We start from the raw sequence: 26,984 nt of genomic DNA, 5'->3' as shown, positions 1-26,984 counted from the left end.
CTTTTAGGAGGATGAGTTTCAAAAATGAAATGTTTGAAGAACATTAAACTAAAAAAATAAACATGCATAATGATGCACTTGAATGTAAATGAATTTCTACTTCCTATAATTCAAATTCTATTCAAATTCAAGAATTGAATTGAAATTAAAGACCAATTCGCAACTCAATTCAGAATCGACCCCGACCCTGACACACAAATGCACACACTCGCACATACACGCAGACAGATACATGCATGCATGCACACAAACACACACACACACACATGCACGCAAAAACATGTGCGTACACACTCTCTCACACTCACACACACTCTCTCAAGCACCCTCCCTCGACCTCTCTATTTATTGATTCCCTGCATTTCTCTGCTCCTTAACACTGTCTTTGGCACTACCTCTCCCATTCTCCATCTACCTATATCTATCTAGAGAATATCTATAATATCTGTCTATATCTATTAATTCTATATCTATCTACACTACCGTTCAAAAGTTTGGGGTCACTTAGAAATGTACTTGTTTTCGAAAGAAGAGCATTTTTTTTGTCCATTAAAATAGCATCAAATTGATCAGAAATACGGTGTAGACATTGTTAATGTTGTAAATGGCTATTGTAGCTGGAAAGGCTGATTTTTAATGGAATATCTACATAGGCGTACAGAGGCCCATTATCAGCAACCATCAGTCCTGTGTTTCAATGGCACGTTGTGTTTGCTAATCCAAGTTTATCATTTTAAAAGGCTAATTGATCATTAGAAAAGCCTTTTGCAATTATGTTAGCACAGCTGAAAACTGTTGTGCTGATTAAAGAATCAATAAAACTGGCCTTCTGAGACTAGTTGAGTATCTGGAGCATCAGCAATTGTGGGTTCGATTACAGGCTCAAAATGGCCAGAAACAAATAACTTTCTTCTGAAACTCGTCAGTCTATTCTTGTTCTGAGAAATGAAGGCTATTCCATGCGAGAAATTGTCAAGAAACTAAAGATCTCATACAACGCTGTGTACTACTCCCTTCACAGAACAGAGCAAACTGTCTCTAACCAGAATAGAAAGAGGAGTGGGAGGCCCCGGTGCACAACTGAGCAAGAGGACAAATACATTAGATTATCTAGATTGAGAAACAGACGCCTCATAGGTCCTCAACTGGCAGTTTCATTAAATAGTACCCGCAAAACACCAGTCTCAACATCAACAGTGACGAGGCGACTCCAGGATGCTGACCTTCTAGGCAGAGTTGCAAAGAAGAAGCCATATTTCAGACTGGCCAATAAAAAGAAAATATTAAGATGGGCAAAAGAACACAGACACTGGACTTTTTCTTTGCAACTCTGCCTAGGTCAGCATCCCGGAGTCGCCTCTTCAATGTTGACGTTGAGACTGGTGTTTTGTGGGTACTATTTAATGAAGCTGCCAGTTGAGGACCTGTGAGGCGTCTGTTTCTCAAACTAGACACTCTAATGTATTTGTCCTCTTGCTCAGTTGTGCACCGGGGCCTCCCACTCCTCTTTCTATTCTGGTTAGAGCCAGTTTGCGCTGTTCTGTGGAGGGAGTAGTACACAGCGTTGTACAAGATCTTCAGTTTCTTGACAATTTCTCGCATGGAATAGCCTTCATTTCTCAGAACAAGAATAGACTGACGAGTTTCAGAAGAAAGTTATTTGTTTCTGGCCATTTTGAGCCTGTAATCGAACCCACAATTGCTGATGCTCCAGATACTCAACTAGTCTCAAGAAGGCCAGTTTCATTGCTTCTTTAATCAGCACAACAGTTTTCAGCTGTGCTAACATAGGGTTTTCTAATGATCAATTAGCCTTTTAAAATGATAAACTTGGATTAGCAAACACAACGTGCCATTGGAACACAGGACTGATGGTTGCTGATAATCGGCCTCTGTACGCCTATGTAGATATTCCATTAAAAATCAGCCGTTTCCAGCTACAATAGCCATTTACAACATTAACAATGTCTACACTGTATTACTGATCAAAAAATTGATTTTCTTTAGAAAACAATGACATTTCTAAGTGACCCCAAACTTTTGAACGGTAGTGTATATCTATTTATCTATATCTATATTTGTCTATATTTTCTATATCTGTCTATATCATACTGTGTCTATCTATATCTATCTATATCTATATCTCTGTATCTCAGTCTGATGTGTTACATGCTCTATAACTGATGTCCTTCTGTCTGTACTTGTCTTACTGTCCCACTTTCTCCCCTTTCTTTCCCCCCTTCTCTCGCTCTCACTCTCTCTCTATTCTCTGTTTCTGGGTCTCAAGTGTCTGAGAAGCTATTTAGGACTCCCCCTCGCTGTTTCGCACCCTCCCTCTCGCTCAGTCTCTCTCATTCACAAGTGCAAGAGAGAGAGAGAGAGGTGACTTGTGAAGGGAGCATGTGAAAAGAGTTAGAATAGATTTAAAATCTGAAATATGAGACACATACATCAGTATTTTAGCCACTGGAGAGAGAGGAGAGGGACCTCTCAACACTCCCTTAGTGTGACATGGATAGAGATAGCGGGATGGAGAGGAAAGAAAAGAGAGATTATAAGAGAGAAATCAACTTGTTTTTCTTATTGTTGAATGGTGCATGTTTATGTGTATGTTTTTATTAACGGAGTTATCTTTTTTGATATTCCCTTGTATAATCAGTGATAAATTGGGGTCTTATGAATCTGTGTGTGTGTTCCCTTGGATGTCCGCTGATAAAGTGTGTGTCTGAATGTTCTGACCCCTACCAAAAATAACGAGTGATGTATGCGACACAGAAAAGTTGTCGACTCACCTTGTGTCGAGTTTCAATTGATCTCTGCTGAGATGAGCAGGGGAATATCTGTGTGTGTATGCGTGTGTGTGTGTGTGTGTGTTTAACTATAGTTGTGGGGACCAGAAGTCCCCACAAGAATAGTAAACGAACAGAAGTTTGAGAAACTATGCCATTTCTAGGGGGTTTAGGGTTAAGGTTAGAATTAGTGTTAAGGTTACAATTAGGTTTAGGGTTAGGAGCTAGGGTTAGTTTTAGGGTTAGGAGCTAGGTTTAGGGTTAGGGTACAGTTTAGGGTTAGGGGTTAGGGAAAATAGGATTTTAATGGGACTGAATTGAGTGTCCCCACAAGGTTAGTTGTACAAGACTGTGTGTGTGTGTGTGTGTGTGTCTGTCTGTGTGTGTGTGTGTGCGTGTGTGCGTGTATGCGTGTGTGTGTTACAATCTATGTAAATTACATTGGTAATGCTGTAAAAAAAATATATTCATTTGTATACATATTATACCGTTTTATTCCATTGCTCCATCGGTTGGCCAAGCCTTTTCACATTTGATGTCTGATTTTCAAGCACTGCAGAGGTCACTATTGGATCTAAAGTTAGTGCTAAATGCAAACAAAACAAAATACATGTTTTTTTCTAGGTCCCATAACCCAGATTTAAAGGAATTTGTAATGACTAGTTTGAATGGTACACAAATTGAGCGAGTTCCTTCCTACAAATATATTGGTATCTGGCTTGATGACAAACTGTAATTTAAAAAACATGTCACTGAGCTGGTGAAGAAGTTGAAATTCAAGGTTGGTTTCTTTTACAGAAACAACGCATGTCTGACTTTTGTTAATAGGAAAGAAATTGTCCAGGCCACTTTCATGTCTATTTTAGATTATGGGGATATTATCTACATGCATGCAGCAACATTTACACTTAAACCACTAGACACTGTTTTCCATTGTGCCCTTAGATATATTACTGGTGATGGTTATGGAGCTCACCATTGTGTTTTGTATCAAAACGTGGGTTGGGCGTCTTTGTATTTACATTTACATTTTAGTCATTTAGCAGACGCTCTTATCCAGAGCGACTTACAGTTAGTGCATATATTATTTTATCGAACCCACAACCCTGGCATTGCAAACGCCATGCTCTACCAACTGAGCTACATCCCCTGCCGGCCAAATCCCTCCCCTACCCTGGACGACGCTGGGCCAATTGTGCGCGCCGCCCCATGGGTCTCCCGGTCGCGGCCGGCTACGTGTAAGTAGAGAGCAGCATTTTCTTGTGTTTATCTACAAAGCAACTCATTCAGAAACTTCCTATGTATCTATCATCATTAATTCAATTTAGACTTACAAATGATGAAACCCGGTCTCAAGCTTTGATAACACTGGAGGCCCCTTCGGTCTCCACAGAGTTGAGTAAAGCTGCTTTTAGTTTTTTTGTGCCCTTTATGTGGAACAACTTACAGAGCTCTCTGAAATTATATGTTCTGGTCCCCCTTGGTCAGTTCAGAGTAATGATCGGAGACCTCTATGTTGATAAATGTGTCTGTTTTTCTTAATATGTTTTGTAATTTTGTATATTATATGTGTTTGATGTATTAATGCAAGGCTCATATGTAAAAGAGACCCTAGTCTCAGTATGACTTCCCTGTCAAAATTAAGGTTAAATAAAAAAGAAATTAACTTTTTTTGTATTCATCCCCACCCCCAATGCACAATAATTGCAATACACCTTCATGTTATGTGTGAGAGGAATCTCACACGCAGACAAACACACACACATACTGCACAGCGAGGAAGGCAATGAGTGTTTGCTCTCTCTAAGCTCTCTTTAATTTGATTCGGAGGATGTTGTGTTGAGAAAAGGAGCACGAGGACAGAGGGAAAGAGGGAGAGCGGGAAAGAGGGAGGGAGGAAGTAAGGAGGAGTGGAGATGAGGGATGTAGTTTTAAGGGTCAGGCTAATGTGTCTACATTTTATTCAGATTTCTCTCATCTCAGACTTACCCTTTCGTTACCTTCTTTCCCTCTCCTCCCCCATCCATCACTCCCTTCCTCCCTCTCTTGCTCCGTATCGCAGAGGGTTAGCTGGGGTTGTTAGAAATGGGCTTGTTAGATCTCTTTGTACCTGACGGAGTGATGTTGAGCTGTGAAGTCATTGATCTGTCTAATCAGTTCACTCTGACATGCAAACACACCGCCTAATTACACTGCTCCTATCCTATCCTACCCAGCTCCTACCCCACCTCTCTCTGTCTCTCACACCCTCTCTCTCTCTCTCTCTCTCTCTCTCTCTCTCTCTCTCTCTCTCTCTCTCTCTCTCTCTCTCTCTCTCTCCCTCTCTAACTCTCTCTCTGCATCCCTGTGGCTCACTCTAACTCTCCCCCATCCTCCTTCATTAAACAAAAACCCAGGTGTCAAAGACGAATGTGTGTGCATTCGTGTGCACGTGTATGTTCTTGTAAAGCCACAGGCATCTAACAGACTCGTTTTAAAATATATTTGAGAAAGATGAAAAATAAAACATCACAGTAAAATAAGGACTTCTCACCTGAGGGAGGGAAAGAGAAAGAGGGAGAGGGGACAGAAAAGAGAGAGAATGTGGCAGAGATAATTGAATGACAAGAATGGCCTCTTCTATCCTACAGTGCGGTTGATTGCATGTCTTGGTGCATGACTGTCAGTCTAACATAACATTTGTGCGTGTCTCATTCTCTTTGTGTTAGTACACATTTGTCTCGGTCTCTGTATTATAGTCTTCTGTCTGTTTCTCTGTCAGTTTCTCTGTCTGCTTCTATTCCTGTCTGTCTGTCTGCCTGTCTGTCTGCCTGTCGGTGTTAGGTGTAATTGTATTATTTTGTGTGGATCTGTTTTGCTTAAGATGCGTTCTTCTCTACTGACAAAATCGTGTCGATTAATATTCTGTCCTCAACAAGATCTCACGGTTTGACCAATTTGACTTTAGATTCCGATGTTTGTCCACGTTTCTCCAAGTGTCAAATTTAGAAGTTGCTCTAAACGTCCAATTTGTTGGTGTTTTGGATGCTCCTCCTGCTGCGGCTGCTCCTGTCACCGGCACTATGCGGCTGATTACGTTTAGGCACAAATTCTGGATGGTTAAGTTAAGAGTTAAGGTTTGGTATTGGGTTCAAACACAAACAACTCCTAGGTTAAGTTTAGGCATTAGTTCTGAATGGTTAAGTTAAGGGTTAAGGTTTAGGATAAGGTTACTTTTTTTTATTTTATAAAACGAATGCCTATCACTGGGATTATACACGTGACCCTCGGAGCCGGAGCTCGTGGCTTATGCCCATCCGCCACCCCCGTCCACAACGCCCTAGCAAAACCCAAGCCTACTTGATGGCAATAGCGCTCACCGTTGCCCCTAGTGGCCGGTTTTGAAGGCATCTCCCGTTGTCCTGGGTACCTGGACCGACATCGGATTTCAAAGCGGATCTTGATCGACCTGGCTGCTGTGCTGCTGAAATCTGTCTTTGATTTTAATTCTATAAAAGAGAAAGGGGGTAAGGGAGGGCTGGTGACAGACAGATGAATGGAGAGAAAGAGACTGAGAAAGAGAGGAGGGAGGTAGCAAAATCCCCAGCCGAGCATCTGTGTCCTGCTTTTTCAATAATCTCTTGGCAGTTACATAAGACACTGGACAGGACTAGAGCTGTGTGTGTGTGTGTGTGTGTGCTTTGGGTGGGTAAAGAAATTGAGGACAGTGTTAATTTCTCAGAGAACACCAATTATAGGGAAGTAAGCCAATGAACTGCTGGGTCCAACCCCCCCACCTACTGTATCTAAGATAGACCATCAATATATATAGTGAACTCACTACTTGTTTGTTTGTGCTCTCGCACTGCCTCTGGTATGTGTGTGTCTGTGTCTTCATAGTGTGTGTGTGTGTGTGTGTGTGTGTGTGTGTGTGTGTGTGTGTGTGTGTGTGTGTGTGTGTGTGTGTGTGTGTGTGTGTGTGTGTGTGTGTGTGTGTGTGTGTGTGTGTGTGTGTGTGTGTGTGTGTGTGTGTGCGTGCGCGTGCGTGCGTGCTTGTACTTTATCCTGTTGATAATCCTATTAGTGATCAGCCGTTCTCACTAGAAAACTGTCAGAGGGAGAAGGAGAGAGAGAGAGAGAAAGAGAGAGAGAGAGAAAGCTCTAGAAGTTGGGCTGAGTTATCTGAGTGTTTGAAATTGACTCTTGGAGAGGATTTGTTTGGTGAGTTCCGTGTGTGATTGTGTGCTTGTGTTTATTTGTGTGTTTTTCTGTCTGTTTGTGTGTGTGTGTTTGTGTGTGTGTGTGTTTGTGTGTGTGTGTTTGTGTGTCCGACACATCAGGCATTCGGGTTGGCAGCAGTGTCACAGTAAACACACAGAGCACACAACCCTTTTTCAGTTCAGACAGAGGAGGTGTGGGAGGGATGGAGCAATGGAAGAAAGGAGGAGTAGAGATGAAAGAGGTTGGATCTTGAGAGGGTGCCTGGTGTCATGTTCTACCAGGGAGAGATAGAGGGATAAGCAGCACGCTACTCACAGAGCTGAAATATCACTTCCTAATTAAAGCTTTATGTAACCACCATTACCCAGAGAGACGCTGTCTGAATGTGTGTGTGTGTCAGTGTGTCTGAATGTGTGTGTGTCTGTCTCTATGTGTGTGTGTCTGTGTGTGTGTGTCTTTCTGTGTGTCTGAGTCTGTGTGTGTGTGTGTGTGTGTCTGTGTGTGTCTTTCTGTGAGTCTGTGTGTGTGTCTGAATCAACAAGCTCCCACAGTCTCACTGCAGAATCAGACATCCTAACCCTTGTCCATAAACGTCACATTTCTAAAAATTAATTCCGAATGGGTGATTCCACCCCTATTTCGACATAATTCCTGCCCTAGAGCGTAAATGCTCATTTGGTTCCACCTCCGAAGAATGACGCAGGCTACTTATTCATATTCACAAATTGGTGTGGGAAAGAACGACGTGTTGATTTCCAAGTGGAGTGGAGAAAAATCAACAAATAGGGAACTGACAGCTGTCAGTGTAGCTAGCTAGCATGCTAACCTTAGCTAGCTATCTAGCTAGCTAGATACAGTGCCTTCAGAAGGTATTCATACCCCTTGACTTATTCCACATTTTGTTGTGTTACAGCCTGAATTCAAAATAAACAAAAATCTCTCACCCATCTACACACAATACCTCATAATGACAAAGCGAAAACATGTTTTTAAATTAAAAAACAATTGTATTTAAAATGAAATACAGAAATATCTCATTTACGTAAGTATTCACACCCTTGAGTCAATACTTTGTAAAAGCACCTTTGGCAGCGATTACAGCTGTGAGTCTTTCTGGGTAAGTCTCTAAGAGCTTTACACACCTGGATTGTGCAACATTTGCCCATTATTATTTTCAAAATTCTTCAAGTTCTGCCAAATTGGTTGTTGATCATTGCTAGACAATCATTTTCAGGTCTTGCCATAGATTTTCATTTAGATTTAACTCAAAACTATAACTCGGCCATTTAGGAACATTCACTGTATTCTTGGTAAGCAACTCCAGTGTAGATTGGCCTTGTGTTTAAGGTTATTGTCCTGCTGAAAGGTGAATTCATCTCCCAGTGTCTGGTAGAACCAGGTTTTCCTCTTGGATTTTGCCTGTACTTAACTCCATTCTGTTTCTTTTTTATCCTGAAAAACTCCCCACTCCTTAACGATTGCAAGCATACCCATAACATGATGCAGCCACAACCATGCTTGAAATATGAAGAATGGTACTCAGTGATGTGTTGTGTTGGATTTGCCACAAACATAATGCTTTGTGTTCAGGACAAAAAGTTAATTTCTTTGCCACATTTTTTGGAGTATTACTTTAGTGCCTTGTTGCAAACAGGATGCATGTTTTGGAATATTTGTATCCTCAGTTTCCTCCAATCACAGCCTTAAACTCTGTAACTGTTTTAAAGTCACCATTGGCCTCATGGTGAAATCCCTGAGCGTTTTCCTTCCTCTCCGGCAACTGAGTTAAGAAGGATGTCTGTATCTTTGTAGTGACTGGGTGTATTGATACACCATCCAAAGTGTAATGAATAACTTCACGATGCTCAAAGGGATATTCAAGGTCTGCTTTACCCATCTACCAATAGGTGCCCTTCTTTGCAAACCTCCCTAGTCTTTGTGGTTGAATTTGTGTTTGAAATTCAGTGCTCGACTGAGGGTATGTACGGAGATGAGGTAGTCATTCAAAAATCTTGTTAAACACTATTATTGCACAAAGAGTGAGTCCATGCAACTTATTATGTGACTTGTTAAGAAAATTGTACTCCTGAACTTGTTTAGCTTGCCATAACAAAGGGGTTAAATACTTATTGACTCAAGACATTTCCGCTTTCCGCTTTTCATTTTAAATTATTAAATATATTAATATATTAAAAACATAATTCCACTATGAAATTATGGGGTATTGTGTGTAGGCCCGTGACAAACAAATCTCAATTTAATCCATTTTAAATTCAGGCTGTAAAACAACAAAATGTGGAACAAGTCACGGGGTGTGAATACTTTCTGAAGGCACTGTAGCTAGCTAATGTTATAATTTGAAATGCATTTATCAAAAACTCACATACACTCCACAACAAAACGTATGTGAACACCTGCTCGTCGAACATCTCATTTCAAAATCATGGGCATTAATATGGAGTTGGTCCCCCCTTTGCTGCTATAACAGCCTCCACTCTTCTGAGAAGGCTTTCCACTAGATGTTGGGACATTGCTGCGGGGATTTGCTTCCATTCTGCCGCAAGAGCATTAGTGAGGTCGGGCACTGATTTTGGGCGATTAGGCCTGGCTCGTAGTCGGCGTTCCAAATCATCCAAAGGTGTTCGATGGGGTTGAGGTCAGGGCTCTGTGCAGGTCAGTCAAGCTCTTCCACACCGATCTCGACAAACAATTTCTGTATGGACCTCGCTTTTTGCATGTTTATCCATATTTATTATTTCGCGGGTGCCTGTTCATTATAGGATAGACACATGTGGTTTCTAACTGAACCAATCGAAGCAGTGAAGCATATGTGAAGCAAGACTTTAGTGGTCAAAACCATTAATCTTGGGGCGACAGGGGGGAGCAGGTTTGCAAAATACAATCATATCACTCAATGTATTATAAAATGGTCAGATATACATATATATTTTATACAGACTAGCTCAACTGATGGTATTAGCACTAACTGTTGCCCCTAGTTTCCGGGTTTGACGCCATATCCTGATGTCATGCTTACCTGGACGGATGTCTAATTTCGCAGTGGATCTTGAGCGACCTAGCTGGTCTGAATGTGTGCCTGCATTTTTTTATGTGTCACGATGATTAGGCTTTGTGTGTGTGTGCGCGCGTACGTGTGTATGTGTGTGTGTATGTGTGTGGCAGAGAGAATGCTATGCTCCTGTGGTGATTGCTAAAGGGTAGCCCTCCAGGCGATTCCTCTCTCAGGGTAGATATACAACAACATCTCACGGTTTTAACAATTTGACTTAAGAGTCAGACGTTTATCCACATTAATCAAATGTCAAATTTCGAAGTTGCTCCAAGCATCACATTTCGAAGTGTTTTTGACAGCCTCGGTTGCTTCTCCTGCCGCGCATAATTCCGTTGCTAAAAACGTAAAATGTAGATGTTAAGGGTTAAGGTTTTAGACAGTGTTATTCCGAATGGTTAAATTAAGGTTTAAGGTTTGGGATAGGGTAAAAAAATAAAAATGTAATTATTTGTGTCTACCACTGGGATTGAATACGCGACCTTCGGATCCGGAGTCATGGGATTAAGGTTTGGGATAGGGTTAAAACATAAACATATTAAATGAGTGTTTACCACTGGGATTGAACACACGACCTTTGGATCCAGAGTCATGGGATTACGTTCGTCCACCACCCCCATCTACAACACCCTAGGAAAACCCAAGCCTACGTGATGGTAAAAGCGTTTACTGTTGCCCCTAGTTTTTGAAGGCATTTCTCAACATCCTCAGGACATGGACAGACGTCCAATTTCAAAGCAAATCTTGAGTGATCTGGTTGAGATATGAGAGAACAATGTGCTTACAGCAGTGGAATATAAATGTGTTTGCATGTGTGTGTGTTCCACAGAAGGCTGCTGAGGGGAGAACGGCTCATAATAATGGCCGGAATGGAGTGAATGGAATGGCATCAAACACCTGGAAACCATGTAATTGATGTATTTGATACCATTCCACTGATTCTGCTCCAGCCATTACCACAAGCCCATTCTCCACAATTAAGGTGCCACCAACCTCCAGTAGTATGTTCGCATTTTTATGTGTGTGTATGTGTTTGTGTGTGCGCACACCTGACTCTACCGACATCTGTGTGACAGTGTGTATGTACTTTGTGCATATGAGTATGACTTGGCTACAGACAGACCACGATTCAAGTGTCAGGGAGTGAGTGAATTTACAATAGAAGACACACCCTCACCCCCCACCCCCCCAACACACACTCCCATTTTTATCAGTGAAAATCTCCAACAGCCACATGAATGATGACGTTCATCTTTCCGTCTGAAAATATCCATCCATCATCTATCACTCCTTCGCTCCCCCTCTCTCATCTATCAGGCCCCATCCCCTCTTACTCCATCACTCCATCCCTCCCAACCAGAGAGAGATAAAGACAGAATATATATATATATATATATATATAGAGGGAGAGAGAGAGAGAGAGAGAGAGAGAGAGAGAGAGAGAGAGAGAGAGAGAGAGAGAGACAGAGAGAGACAGAGAGAGAGAGAGAGAGAGAGAGAGAGAGATAGATGAGCAGAGCAGAGCTTACTAGAATGCAGGATGGTAGGGTGACAGAGAGAAAAAAGAGGGAGAGGTGACATGTGAGGAGGAGGAGAGGTGACTAAAGAGAGTGAGATAATTGAGGGATGATCAGAAAAGTTGTACTGTCCTCTTTCCCGTCCTTGCTCCTCTACTCTCTCTGATGTGATTGGGGTGTGGAGAGTTTAACCCTTTATGTGCTGCCTCATCACAGCAACCTACTGTGCACAGACGTCAGTTCAACGTGTAGTTTTGATTTACATTTGGTTGAGTTGTCAACTAATGTGAATTCAACGTAAAATCACCCAAAAAAATTTACAATGTCATTGGATTTAAGTTAAAGGTTTGGTTAAAAAAATACAAAATGCTCTTACGTTGATGACTTTTTGCAAATCCAATCAGTTTTCCAAGTTGATTCAACGTCATCTCATTTATTTTTGGGGTTGAAATGACGTGGAAACAATGTTGACTCTTGGACAAATGAGTAAAAAGTGGACGTTTTTGGACGACATAGGACTCTGGAGAAGCGGAAACGCGTTCGCTGGAGTGATGAATCACGCTTCACCATCTGGCAGTCCGTTTGGCGGATGCCAGGAGAACGCTACCTGCCCAAATGCATAGTGCCCAACTGTAAAGTTTGGTGGAGGAGGAATAATGATCTGGGGCTTTGTTTCAAGATTCGGGGTAGGCCGCTTAGTTCCAGTGAAGGGAAGTCTTAACGCTACAGCACACAATTACATTCTAGACGATTCTGTGCTTCCAACTTTGTGGCAACAGTTTGTGGAAGGCCCTTTATTGTTTCAGCATGACAATGCCCCCGTGCACAAAGCGAGGTCCATACAGAAATGGTTTGTCAAGATCGGTGTGGAAGAACTTGTGGAAGAACCTGCACAGAGCCCTGACCTCAACCCCATTGAACACCTTTGGGATAAATTGGAACACCGACTGCGAGCCAGGCCTAATCGCCCAAAATCAGTGCCCGACCTCACTAATGTTCTTGCGGCTGAATGGAAGCAAGTCCCTGCAGCAATGTCCAACATCTAGTGGAAAGACTTCCCAGAAGAGTGGAGGCTGTTATAGCAGCAAAGGGGGGACCAACTCCATATTAATGCCCATGATTTTGGAATGAGATGTTCGACGAGCAGGTGTCCACATACTTTTGGTCATGTAGTGTATATGAGTGTTTGATAAATGTAATTCAAATTGCGAAAATGAAAGTATATATTTTTTAAATACACTTTTAAAGAAAGACCGTTTAGATGGAATACAATCAATTAGATTTGCGGAAATATATTGTGCAACCTGCCCATTAATGATTAATGATTAATGCTGACTCTGACGATGGACGTGTCATTCATTACCTACCATCTCTCTCTCTCTCTCTCTCTCTCTCTCTCTCTCTCTCTCTCTCTCTCTCTCTCTCTCTCTCTCTCTCTCTCTCTCTCTCTCTCTCTCTCTCTCTCTCTCTCTCTCTCTCTCTCTCTCTCTCTCCTCACTCTCTCTCCTCACTCTCTCTCTCTCTCTCTCAGTCTAGGGTGGTGGCCTGTATGACGGCCACTCTGAGTCAGATGGATGACAACCACTATTCCTGCTACCTGGAGACCTTCTCAGGCACCGACCTAGTGGTGAGACATCCCACACACACACGCATGCCTGCACACATACACACATCCATACTCACACACTCTCTGTGTTGTTGCAGGACTTTCTGATGGAGACATTCCTACTGTTTAAGGATCTGATTGGGAAGCACGTCTATCCCTCTGACTGGATGGCCATGATCATGGTGCAGAACAGGTACTATACATGCACACATGCACACACACACACGCACACACACACACACACACACACACACACACACACACACACACACACACACACACACACATGAGATATCTCTGACATCAGATGTAGTCTCACAAATCAGACTTATTTCTGATGATGATAACATTGTGATTATGGTGCAGAACAGAGACTGTACAAACAGCTGTAGTTACAATGTAGCGTAGCAGCTGAAGACACACACCCCAAAACAGTTAAGGAGCACCAAGCAGATGGACAATGAACTTAAAGACAAAACAATAAGAACATTCTAGTGTACTCTGATTTGTATTGCTGCAGTGTTAATAAGACATTTAGTGTTTCAATACAAAGCTTGGAGTGCCATTTTCTGACTCAAATTACCAAGTAGCTAGGTACAGACTATTGCTCTAGCATGCTGGCTCAAGTTAATGCAATCAAGTAGCAGTAGGTCAATGGTAATCAAGTCAAATCAACATTTATTTGTCACATGTGCTGAATACAACAGGTATAGTCGACTTTACCGTGAAATGCTTTCCCAACAATGCAGAGTTAAAAAGTATGAAAATTAGCATCTAGAAATGTTAAATAGTAATGCAATACAAAACAATCGGGTGGCTATATACAAGGAGTACCGGTACCGAGTCAATGTGCAGGAGTACGATTTGGTTGAGGTAATATGTACATGTAGTTAGGGGTAAAAGTGACTAGGCAATCAGGATAGATAATAAACAAAGTAGCAACAGCGTATGTGATATGTGTGTGTGTGTGTGTGTGTAGCGTCAAAATGCATGCGTGTGTGTGTGTGTTTTCTGTGTGTGAGCGTATTTAGCGTGTGTGTGTGTGTGTGTGTGTGTGTGTTGGAGTGTCAGTGTAAGTATGTGTTAGTGTGTGGGTAGAGTCCATTGAGTGTGCATAGAGCCAGTGTAAGAGAGTCAGTGCAAAAAAGGGTAAATGCAAATAGTCCGGGTAACAATTTGATTAACTGTTCAGCAGTCTTATGACTTGGAGCTAGAAGTTGTTCAGGAGCCTTTTGGTCCCAGACTTGGCGTTCTGATACCGCTTGCCGTGCGGTAGCAGAGTGAACAGTCTATGGCTTGGATGGCTGGGGTCTTTGACAATTTTCTGGCCCTTCCTCTGACACCACCTGGTATAGAGGTCCTGGATGGCAGGGAGCTCGGCCCCAGTGATGTACTGGGCCGTCTACACCACCCTCTGTAGTGCCTTGCGGTCAGATGCCAAGCAGTTGCCAGACCAAGCGGTGTGGTAGCCAGTCAAGATGCTCTAAATGGTGCAGCTGTAGAACTTTTTGAGGATCACATGCTAAATCTTTTCAGCCTCCTTATTGGGAAGAGGCATTGTCGTGCCTTCTTCACGGCTATGTTGGTGTGTGTGGACCACGTTAATTTCTTAGTGATGTGGACACTGAGGAACTTGAAGCTCACGACCCGCTCCACTACAGCCCCGTCGATGTGGATGGGGGCATGCTCGGCCCTCCATTTCATGTAGTCCATGATCAGCTCCTTTGTTTTGCTGACGTAGAGGGAGAAGTTGTTATCACTGACCTCCTCCCTATAGGCTGTTTCATAGTCGTCGGTTATCAGGCCTACCACCGTCGTGTCATCAGTAAACTTAATGATGGTGTTGCAGTCGTGGGTGAACAGGGAGTACAGGAGGGGACTAAGCACGCACCCCTGATGGGCCCCCGTGTTGAGCGTCAGCATGGCGGATGTGTTGTTGCCTACTCTCACCACCTGGGGGCGGCCCGTCAGAAAGTCCAGGATCCAGTTGCAGAGCGAGGTGTTCAGTCCCAGGGTCCTTAGTTTAGTGATGAGCTTGGAGGGCACTATAATGTTGAACACTGAGTTGTAGTCAATGAACAGCATTCTCACATAGGTGGGAGAGGGCAGTGTAATACCATTAGATCAACATAATACTACACCCTAAATCCCAGTTCAGATACATAAGATGAGACACGACGGTCTTAAGGAGTTTTAGAACAAAGTTTGTTTGATCTGAACGGTCTAGTTTTAGAACATCTCATGTCGTCAGCTGGAGTTCCCAAGATTCAGCATGTAAAATCTTTAGCTGAAGTCTTGTGACGAGACGGACCCATTTAGCCAATCAGAGACCAGTACGCTAATGTTCTGTGTTCAGCCAAGCAGCTTGCCAATGAGAGAGCTACCTAGCTATTTTGCTGCACAGTCACAAAGTGTACCCTGTTTCTGGTGCATGTATTTCATGACACTCGTTTGCTACAACAAGTGGCAACTTTGTTTCAAAGTTTCATCACGTCAATGTAAAGATTCACTGTTACCATGGAAACTGTCTCAACTGCATGTCTAGTCTCCTTTATCTAAATTCCTCGTCTTTAGTCAGCTGTTGTACAACATAACATTCTAAAACTGGCTAGTTTTATCTCGTCTCGTCTCGCCTCATGTTGGCTGTTGTATCTGAACTGGGCTTAAGGCCGACGTTATCTCATTAATAACAGGGGACACTGGACCAACGTTTTAAGATATTTACTCAAAAAGTTTTTAAAAAAGCAAGTGATATTCCATGTTGTTACATTAGGTCCACAGTGAGCAGATGTGATGTTGTTGTTGTGGACTGAGAGCTAGCTTCTACAGGATTTGTCATGTCCCTAGGTAGTAGGGTACTATTTACCCTATCAGACCAGACAAAGCCTAGATAACACACCATGATACTGGCCCTGAGATACAGATAGGCTGGAGGATAGAGTGGAAGGATATGATAGAGGGATAGTGTGTGTGAGAGACGCAGAGAGAGAGATTTCCACAGGCCAAGGATATGTCCGATAGCACAGTGCAGAGAGAGAGAGAGGGGGCGAGAGAGAGAGAAAAAGAGAGGGAGGGAGAGAGTGAACAAGAGAAAGAGGGAGGGAGAGAGAGAGAAGATAATGATGAGTGGATACTGGGGTTAATAAGGGAAAGATGAAGAGATATAGTGTTTCCTAGAGAGAAACGATAAAGTGGTGGGTTGGAGGGAGCAATCAGTTCTCTTATAGGATCAAAAAGTTAGATTGTGCTTGAAAGAGAGAGGCATGGGAAGATATTCAGTCAGTTTATTTGAACTTTACTTTTTAAACTTAAATAATATCTGATTCATGCAGGGATACTTGTCAATATTGTATTAATATGGATATCCTTTATATTAATATTAATATTCGTATCAGGTCCAACTGATATAGATAACAGATGGCATAAATACTGATAACATATTAATATTCAGTACAAGTAAAGAGTTTGGACACACCTACTCATTCAAGGGTTTTTGTAAAATAATAGTGAAGACATCAAAACTATGAAAAAACACATATGGAATCAATATAGTAATTAAAAAAGTGTTAAACAAATCAAAATATATTTTAGATTTTAGATTCTTCAAAGTAGCCACCCTTTGCCTTGATGACAGCTTGCACACTCTTGGCATTTTCTCAACCAGCTTCACCTGGAATGCTTTTCCAACAGTCTTTAAGGAGTTCCCACACATGCTGAGCACTTATTGGCTGCTTTTCCTTCACTCTGCTGTCCGACTCATCCCAAACCATCTCAATTGGGTTGACGTCAGGTGATTGTGGAGGCCAGGTCATCTGATGCAGCACTCCATCACTCTCCTTCTTGGTCAAATAGCCCTTACACAGCCTGGAATTGTGTTTTGGGTTATTGGACACACATTGGACACTGTGTTAACAAACCTCCAAACGAGCTTCAATGCCATACAACAATCCTTCAGTAGCCTTCAACTGCTCTTAAACACTAGTAAAACTAAATGCATGCTTTTCAATCGAACGCTGCTAGCACCCGCCCACCCGACTAGAATCACCACTCTCGACGGGTCTGACCTAGAGTATGTGGACAACTACAAATATCTAGGTGTCTGGTTAGACTGTAAACTCAACTTCCAGACTCACATAAAGAATCTCCAATCCAAAGTTAAATCTAGAATCGGCTTCCTATTTCGCAACAAAGCCTCCTTCACTCATGCTGCCAAACATGCCCTCGTAAAACTGACTATCCTACCGATCCTTGACTTCGGCGATGTCATTTATAAAATAGCCTCCAACACTCTACTCAGCAAATTGGATGTAGTCTATCACAGTGCCATCCGTTTTGTCTCCAAATCCCCCATACACTACCCACCACTGTGACCTGTACGCTCTTGTTGGCTGGTCCTCACTACATGTTCGTCGTCAAACCCACTGGCTCCAGGCCATCTATAAATCACTGCTAGGCAAATCCCCGCCTTATCTTAGCTCATTGGTCACCATAGCAGCACCCACCCGTAGTCTGCGCTCCAGCAGGTATATCTCACTGGTCATTCCCAAAGCCAACACCTCCTTTGGCCGCCATTCCTTCCAGTTCTCTGCTGCCAATGACTGGAACGAATTGCAAAAATCTCTGAAGCTGGAGACTCTTATCTCCCTCAATAACTTTAAGCATCAGTTGTCAGAGCACCTTACCGATCACTGCACCTGTACACAGCCCATCTGAAATTAGCCCACCCAACTACCTCATCCCTATATTGTTATTTAATTTGCTATTTTGCACCCCAGTATCTCTATTTGCACATAATCTCTTGCACATCTAGCATTCCAGTGTTAATACTATTGTAATTATTCTGCACTATAGCCTATTTATTGCCTTACCTCCATAACTTGCTACATTTGCACACACTGTATATATATTTTTCTGTTGTATTTCTGACTTTATGTTTTTTATTTTTACCCCATATGTAACTCTGTGTTGTTTTTGTTGCACTACTTTGCTTTGTCTTGGCCAGGTCGCAGTTGTAAATGAGAACCTGTTCTCAACTGGCTTACCTGGTTAAATAAAGGTGAAATAAAAATAAAAAATAAAACAAAAAAAAAAAAAATGATAGTCTCACTAAGCACAAACCAGATGGGATGGCGTATTGCTGCAGAATGCTGTGGTAGCCATGCTGGTTAAGTGTGCCTTGAAATCTAAATAAATCACAGACAGTGTCACCATCAAAGCACCTCCACACCATCACACCTCCTCTTTCGTGCTTCACGGTGGGAACCACATACAGTGGGGAGAACAAGTATTTGATACACTGCCGATTTTGCAGGTTTTCCTACTTACAAAGCATGTAGAGGTCTGTAATTTTTATCATAGGTACACTTCAGTGTAAGTAATTAATTGGCATTTTATTGCATGACATAAGTATTTGATCACCTACCAACCAGTAAAAATTCCGGCTCTCACAGACCTGTTAGTTTTTCTTTAAGAAGCCCTTCTGTTCTCCACTCATTACCTGTATTAACTGCACCTGTTTGAACTCGTTACCTGTATAAAAGACACCTGTCCACACACTCAATCAAACAGACTCCAACCTCTCCACAATGGCCAAGACCAGAGAGCTGTGTAAGGGCATCAGGGATAAAATTGTAGACCTGCATAAGGCTGGGATGGGCTACAGGACAATAGGCAAGCAGCTTGGTGAGAAGGCAACAACTGTTGGCGCAATTATTAGAAAATGGAAGAAGTTTAAGATGATGGTCAATCACCCTCGGTCTGGGGCTACATGCAAGATCTCACCTCGTGGGGCATCAATGATCATGAGGAAGGTGAAGGATCAGCCCAGAACTACACAGCAGGACCTGGTCAATGACCTGAAGAGAGCTGGGACCACAGTCTCAAAGAAAACCATTAGTAACACACTACGCCGTCATGGATTAAAATCCTGCAGCGCACGCAAGGTCCCCCTGCTCAAGCCAGCGCATGTCCAGGCCCGTCTGAAGTTTGCCAATGACCATCTGGATGATACAGAGGAGAAATGGGAGAAGGTCATGTGGTCTGCTGAGACAAAAATATAGCTTTTTGGTCTAAACTCCACTCGCCGTGTTTGGAGGAAGAAGAAGGATGAGTACAACCCGAAGAACACCATCCCAACCGTGAAGCATGGAGGTGGAAACATCATTCTTTGGGGATGCTTTTCTGCAAAGGGGACAGGACGACTGCACCGTATTGAGGGGAGGATGGATGGGGCCATGTATCAAGAGATCTTGGCCATCAACCTCCTTCCCTCAGTAAGAGCATTGAAGATGGGTCTTCCAGCATGACAACGACCCGAAACACACAGCCAGGGCAACTAAGGAGTGGCTCCGTAAGAAGCATCTCAAGGTCCTGGTGTGGCCTAGCCAGTCTCCAGACCTGAACCCAATAGAAAATCTTTGGAGGGAGCTGAAAGTCCGTATTGCCCAGCGACAGCCCCAAAACCTGAAGGATCTGGAGAAGGTCTGTATGGAGGAGTGGGCCAAAATCCCTGCTGCTGTGTGTGCAAACCTGGTCAAGACCTACAGGAAACGTATGATCTCTGTAATTGCAAGCAAAGGTTTCTGTACCAAATATTAAGTTCTGCTTTTCTGATGTATCAAATACTTATGTCATGCAATAAAATGCAAATGAATTACTTAAAAATCATACAATGTGATTTTCTGGATTTTTGTTTTAGATTCCGTCTCTCACAGTTGAAGTGTACCTGTGATAAAAATTACAGACCTCTACATGCTTTGTAAGTAGGAAAACCTGCAAAATCGGCAGTGTATCAAATACTTGTTCTCCCCACTGTATGTGGAGATCATCTGTTCACCTACTCTGCCTCTTACAAAGACACGGCGGTTGGAACCAAAAATCTCAAATTTGGACTCATCAGATTTCCACCGGTCTAATGTTCATTGCTCGTGTTTCTTGGCCCAATGAAGTCTGTTCTTCTTATTAGAGTCCTTTAGTAGTGGTTTCTTTGCAGAAATTTGACCATGAAGGCCTGCTTCACGCAGTACTTCTCTGAACAGTTGATGTTGAGATGTGTCTGTTACTTGAACTCCGTGAAGCATTTATTTGGGCTGCAATTTCTGAGGCTGATAACTCTAATAAACGTATCCTCTGCAGCAGAGGAAACTCTGGGTCTTCCTTTCCTGTGGCAGTCCTCATGAGAGCCACTTTCATCATAGCGCTTGATAGTTTTTGCGACTGCACTTGAAGAAACGTTCAAAGTTCTTGACATTTTCTGGATTTACTGTCCTTCCTGTCTTAAAGTAATGATGGAGTGTCATTTCTCTTTGCTTATTTGAGCTGTTCTTGCCATAATATGGACTTGGTCTTTTACCAAATAGGGCTATCAAATAGGGCTCAAACGCATTAAGAAGAAAGTAATTCCACAAATTAACTTTTAAGAAGGCACACCTGTTAATTGAAATGCATTCCAGGTGACTACCTCATGAAGCTGGTTGAGAGAATGCCAAGAGTGTGCAAAGCTGTCATCAAGGCAAAGGGTGGCTACTTTGAAGAATATAAAATATAAAATTCAAAAGGCACTCGCACATCTGAGCTATCTTTGTTGCAGATGCCCCTCCCGAGTGGCGCAGTGGTCTAAGGCACTGCATCGCAATGCTAGCTGTGCCACTAGAGATCCTGGTTCGAATCCAGGCTCTGTCGTAGCCGGCCGCGACCGGGAGACCCATGGGGCGGCGCACAATTGGCCCAGCGTCGTCCAGGGTAGGGGAGGGAATGGCCGGCAGGGATGTAGCTCAGTTGGTAGAGCATGGAGTTTGCAACGCCAGGGTTGTGGGTTCGATTCCCACGAGGGGCCAGTATGAAAAAAAACAAATAATGTATGCACTCACTAACTGTAAGTCGCTCTGGATAAGAGCGTCTGCTAAATGACTAAAATGTAAAAATGTAACAAATGAATAAGAAGAGAGAAAAAGAAGACACCTGCATACTTCACTTGATAGTATCCCTGCTCTTTAATAAGCTTTACGTATCGGCCTCAAGGCCTTCGTCAGAGCTTTTGTGAGTTTTTTAAATTAGCACCCTTATGTAGATATAGCCCCACGCACATCCGTTCCACTCATCGAATGGGGTTGGAGTCGAGGGAAAACAAGTGCTACCAAATATAATAATGTGCATTTCATAAATATTCTAATACAGTGTGTACATAAAACGTATTAAACACGTCTGCAAAACCACAATGAGGACATCGACCCACTAAGCAAGTTTTCATAAATCATTGGGTACAGCGCAAGAAAAACGTCAGAGTAATCTGAAATGGGGGAATTCATTCATATTCACATTTACAACATAACATACATAGGCATTTCATCATTAAGACCTTTAGGAAATAATGTCTGGAGGGTGAAAATCCCAAAACATTCTCTTTTGCTCAGAGTATTATTTATACCCCCCCCCTCCCCCCGTCTGATATCTTTACTTTTTCTATTCCACAAAATCTAAAGGTAGAAATGTCATGTTTTAGGTCATTGAAATGTACTGCGATTGGATAATCCTTGTCGTTTCTCCTGATTGTGCATCTCCGCTGCTTTTTCTAGATAGTCCTCTGTGGAGTGGCATATTCGGCGCAGTCTGAAAAACTGGCTTCATGGAAGTCCTCTTTTTAATGGCTCAGGGTGGAAGCTGTCCCCTTGTAATAGAGTATTTCTGTCTGTTTCTTTTCTATGCAGTGTTGTAAACAGGGTTCCATTTGATTTCTCAATCCACATATCGAGGTAATGAACATGTTTAGTGTCACATTTATTAGTGAAATTGAGATCTTCACTATTATTCTACAATGTAGAAAATAGTAAAAATAAAGAAAAACCCTAGAATGAGTAGGTGTGTCCAACATTTTGACTGGTACATTTACATTTATGTCATTTAGCAGACGCTCCTATCCAGAGCGACTTACAGTTAGTGAGTGCATACATTTTTTTTTTTCATACTGGCATTGTAGTTAACATTTATTATTGACGTGACAAAATGGCGTATTGAACACACAGCGGTGCGAATCACCTTAAGATAAAAAGGTAATATTCATTATCAGTAAGTTAGACTAAACATTAGCACTGTATATACTCGTGGGTAATAACATTAAATCTGGATAATAACACAAAACAAATCATAAGGCTAGAGAAATGTATCGACAAATATTACAACAACAAGCAACACTCAAACATGACCCTCCTGTAGCTCAGTTGGTAGAGCATGGGGCTTGCAATGCAAGGGTTGTGGGTTCGTTTCCCACGGGGGGCCAGTATGAAAAATGTATTCACTCACTAATTGTAAGTCGCTCTGGATAAGAGCGTCTGCTAAATGACTAAAATAACAGAGGATAAATGAGGAGAATCAATCTCCAAGAGAAAACGCGACTCCTCGACGGATACAGATGATTTATGCTTTTCACCACTGGGACTGGTAAGTGTGGAAAGCGATCTGTTGAAGTCGATAAATGACAAACTGGGCATACTAGAATTAGTCAGTAAGGATGTAAAGGAGTTGAAGGCGAGCCTTGAAATGAGTGACGAAAAAGCTGTGATAATGTAGAAAGATACAAAAAAGCTAAAAGGGACAATAGAAACGGACGATAATGAACTTAAAAAGGAGAATAACTTTCTGAGAGAAGCCTTACTAGACATACAGACTAGATCGTTGAGAGAAAATCTAGTACTTACAGGTATCCAAGAAAAATAAGGAGAGGTTACCGAGATAATTGTGAAGGACTTCTTTCTTACAGCGCTTCAAATCCCACTCGATGCTTTCAATAAAATCCAACTTGAACGTGTACACCGTTTCGGACAAAGAGGACAGAGATATGAGCGTCCAATCGTTGCCAAATTTGCTTTCTTTAAGGATAAAGTAATGGTTGAAAGCCTAGGTAAAAGACTTGCTGGCACCAAAATAGGCATGGATGATCAGTTCCCGAGGGAGATTGCAGAACGGCGCAAAGTTCTGTACCCAATCTTCAAGGAAAATAGATTAAAAGGGAAGTGTGTTGCTCTCGTAGTCGATAAACTGTATATTGACAACCAAATGTTCCGCGACACAAAGACTACTCCATGGCTATTCTGAAAGGTCTAATAGAGGAGTCGAATAATGGAACACCCAGTACTAGCCATGGTAGGGATTGTAATAATAAAACACATTTATAGTATTTATAGTATTTTATATTGGGATAAGACGGCATTACAAGAAAGGATAACTAGCGAAATAATACATCTTCAAACATAACTAATTAGAACACAAAAGTACTCAATCAACATAGTGGAGATAAAAACATAGCAAACAGAAGACATAGAAGGCACAGTCTGTGGGTATTTGTGGATGTATTGTGATGGAAGGTGTGGTGTGCGTTTTTGTGTTTGGAAAAGTGTGGCGTTAAGTGAGTGAGAAAGGAAATGGTTGCATATCCCAGAACCAATGTGTGTCTGTGAGAATGGGTTGAGAGAGAGCTTTCAATTTTGTTCAGATGAGGGATATACATTTTAAAATAAAGTATACATCTAATGTATTTCTTATTGTCCTATCATGATGGAACGGTCCCCAACCCTATATCCTAGACACCCACCTGAGCGACCCATACACCAAAGAGAAGTCCCCATCTGTTTTATGGCCCTGCTGTAAGTTGCCTTTTTGCAGCGGTCAGAGACCTACTAGAGCAGCACCACCCCCTCAAGATTCTGAGCCTGCCTGGCAGGGTTGGTCCTACAAAGCCAGAGCCCCCTGATGGGAGAGCATAATATACAAGGAAATTCTCAAAGCTGCTAATGAGAACCTTGACGACCTTGTACCTAGCCGGTGGGGATTCCGGTGGGGTACCCCCACCCAAGTAGGGGCAGTGCTGGCAACACTGGCTGCAGTAACCCATGGGGAGGGGGTCACATTCAGACAATCAGAAAGGGGGCATATTATTGTGGCCCTGGTGGCACAAAATAATCAAAGGTTGACTGCACGGAAATGCTTGGGAAAATCGTTACAACGGGGGACCAAAGTGTTAGGGTTTCAGGGGAAGAGGGTGGATCTGATCTCCATCACCTAGGTTTAATCAAATCTCAAATTTTTGTCAATTTTTGCTCAATCTTGCATGCTTTCTCAAACAGCTGTAACTATATATGCATTTGTAAATCAGGTCCTTTCTTGAGTGGGATGTAACAAGCGTTGAGCATCTGAGCTTATGGTTGATTGTGGAGGAAAGGGGTTGAGTGTGTAAGAGTATGTGCGTGTGTGTGTGTGTGTGTGTGTGTGTGTGTGTGTGTGTGTGTGTGTGTGTGTGTGTGTGTGTGTGTGTGTGTGTGTGTGTGTGTGTGTGTGTGTATCCCACATCTGTTGCAAGGGGGTAAGGATGTTAGGGAGAATATAGGATGAACAATAATAATTGTTTGCTAAAATAATAATTGCTTGACAAAAATGTAATGTAATGCAATGGCAATCCGGGTTTTAGGTAACAATCCTTCGCATGAACTGCCGACATTATTACACATATTAATTGATAATGATGGAAATTAAGATATGCAAGATATTTGAATAGATTTATATGTTTAGTACCTCTATATATACAGTACCAGTCAAAAGTTTGGACACACCTACTCATTCAAGGGTTTTTCTTTATTTTTACTATTTTCTACATTGTAGAAAAATAGTGAAGACATCAAAACTATGAAATAACACATATGGAATCATGTAGTAACTCTTCAAATAGCCACCCTTTGCCTTGATGACAGCTTTGCACACTCTTGGCATTCTCTCAACCAGCTTCACCTGGAATGCTTTTCCAACAGTCTTGAAGAAGTTCCCACTTATGCTGAGCACTTGTTGGCTGCTTTTCCTTCATTCTGCCGTCCGACTCATCCCAAACCATCTCAATTTGGTTGAGGTCGGGGGATTGTGGAGGCCAGATCATCTGATGCAGCACTCCATCATTCTCCTTCTTGGTCAAATAGCCCTTACACAGCCTGTTGTCCTGTTGAAAAACAAATGATAGTCCCACTAAGCCCAAACCAGATGGGATGGCGTATTGCTGCATAATGCAGTGGTAGCCATGCTGGTTAAGTGTCCCTTGAATTCTAAATAAATCACAGACAGTGTTACCAGCACAGCACCCCCACACCATAACACATCCTCCTCCATGCTTTATGGTGTGAACTACACATGCGGAGATCATCCGTTCACCTAATCTGCGTCTCACAAAGACACGGCGGTTGGAACCAAATATCTCAAATTGGACTCCAGACCAAAGGACACATTTCCACTGGTCTATTGTCCATTGCTCATGTTTCTTAGCCCAAGCAGGTCTCTTCTTATTATTTGTGTCCTTTAATAGTGGTTTATTTGCAGGAATTTGACCATGAAGGCCTGATTCACACAGTCCCCTCTGACAGTTGATGTTGAGATATGTCTGTGACTTGAACTCTGTGAAGCATTTATTTGGGCTGCAATTTCTGAGACGGTTAACTTTAATGAATTTGAGCTGTTCTTGACATAATATTGACTTGGTCTTTTACCAAATATGGCTATCTTCTGTATACCCCCCTACCTTGTCACAACGCAACTGATTGGCTCAAATGCATTAAGAAGGAAAGAAATTCCACAAATTAATTTTTAAGAAGGCACACCTGATAATTGAAATGCATTCCAGGTGACTACCTCATGAAGCTGGTTGAGATAATGCCAAGAGTGTGCAAAGGGTGGCTATTTGAAGAATCTCAAATATAAAATATATTTTGATTTGTTTAACACTTTTTTGGTTACTACATGATTCCATATGTGTTATTTAATTGTTTTGATGTCTTCACTATTATTCTACAATGTAAAAAATAGTATAAATAAAGAAAAACCCTTTAATGAGTAGATGTGTCCAAACTTTTGACTGGTAGCGTATATATATATATATATACAGTGGGGAGAACAAGTATTTGATACACTGCCGATTTTGCAGGTTTTCCTACTTACAAAGCATGTAGAGGTCTGTCATTTTTATCATAGGTACACTTCAACTGTGAGAGATGGAATCTAAAACAAAAATCCAAAAAATCACATTGTATGATTTTTAAGTAATTCATTTACATTTTATTGCACGACATAAGTATTTGATCACCTACCAACCAGTAAGAATTCCGGCTCTCACAAACCTGTTAGTTTTTCTTTAAGAAGCCCTCCTGTTCTCCACTCATTACCTGTATTAACTGCACCTGTTTGAACTCGTTACCTGTATAAAAGACACCTGTCCACACACTCAATCAAACAGACTCCAACCTCTCCACAATGGCCAAGACAAGAGATATGTGTAAGGACATCAGGGATAAAATTGTAGACCTGCACAAGGCTGGGATGGGCTACAGGACAATAGGCAAGCAGCTTGGTGAGAAGGCAACAACTGTTGGCGCAATTATTAGAAAATGTAAGAAGTTCAAGATGACGGTCAATCACCCTCGGTCTGGGGCTCCATGCAAGATCTCACCTTGTGGGGCATCAATGATCATGAGGAAGGTGAGGGATCAGCCCAGAACTACACGGCAGGACCTGGTCAATGACCTGAAGAGAGCTGGGACCACAGTCTCAAAGAAAACAATTAGTAACACACTACGCCGTCATGGATTAAAATCCTGTAGCGCACGCAAGGTCCCCCTGCTCAAACCAGCGCATGGCCAGGCCCGTCTGAAGTTTGCCAATGACCATCTGGATGATCCAGAGGAGGAATGGGAGAAGGTCATGTGGTCTGATGAGACAAAAATTGAGATTTTTGGTCTAAATTCCACTCGCCGTGTTTGGAGGAAGAAGAAGGACGA

At 42.2% G+C, this 26,984-nt stretch overlaps 1 protein-coding gene across 1 annotated transcript in view; it reads left to right on the top strand.

The window, feature by feature from the left end:
* The window catches only part of LOC121544127 (dedicator of cytokinesis protein 2-like), a 180,323-nt gene that overhangs the window by 113,371 nt on the left and 39,968 nt on the right, over positions 1 to 26,984 (top strand). The window contains exons 27-28 of the mRNA XM_041854116.2: positions 13,108 to 13,203; positions 13,281 to 13,375. Coding sequence (XP_041710050.2) covers positions 13,108 to 13,203; positions 13,281 to 13,375 — 191 coding nt within the window. The remainder of the gene's footprint in view (positions 1 to 13,107; positions 13,204 to 13,280; positions 13,376 to 26,984) is intronic.

The sequence above is a fragment of the Coregonus clupeaformis genome, chromosome 3 (genome assembly GCF_020615455.1).
Source record: "Coregonus clupeaformis isolate EN_2021a chromosome 3, ASM2061545v1, whole genome shotgun sequence".
NCBI classification, from domain to species: Eukaryota; Metazoa; Chordata; class Actinopteri; order Salmoniformes; family Salmonidae; genus Coregonus; species Coregonus clupeaformis.
This window is presented reverse-complemented; position numbering and strand designations above follow the sequence as displayed.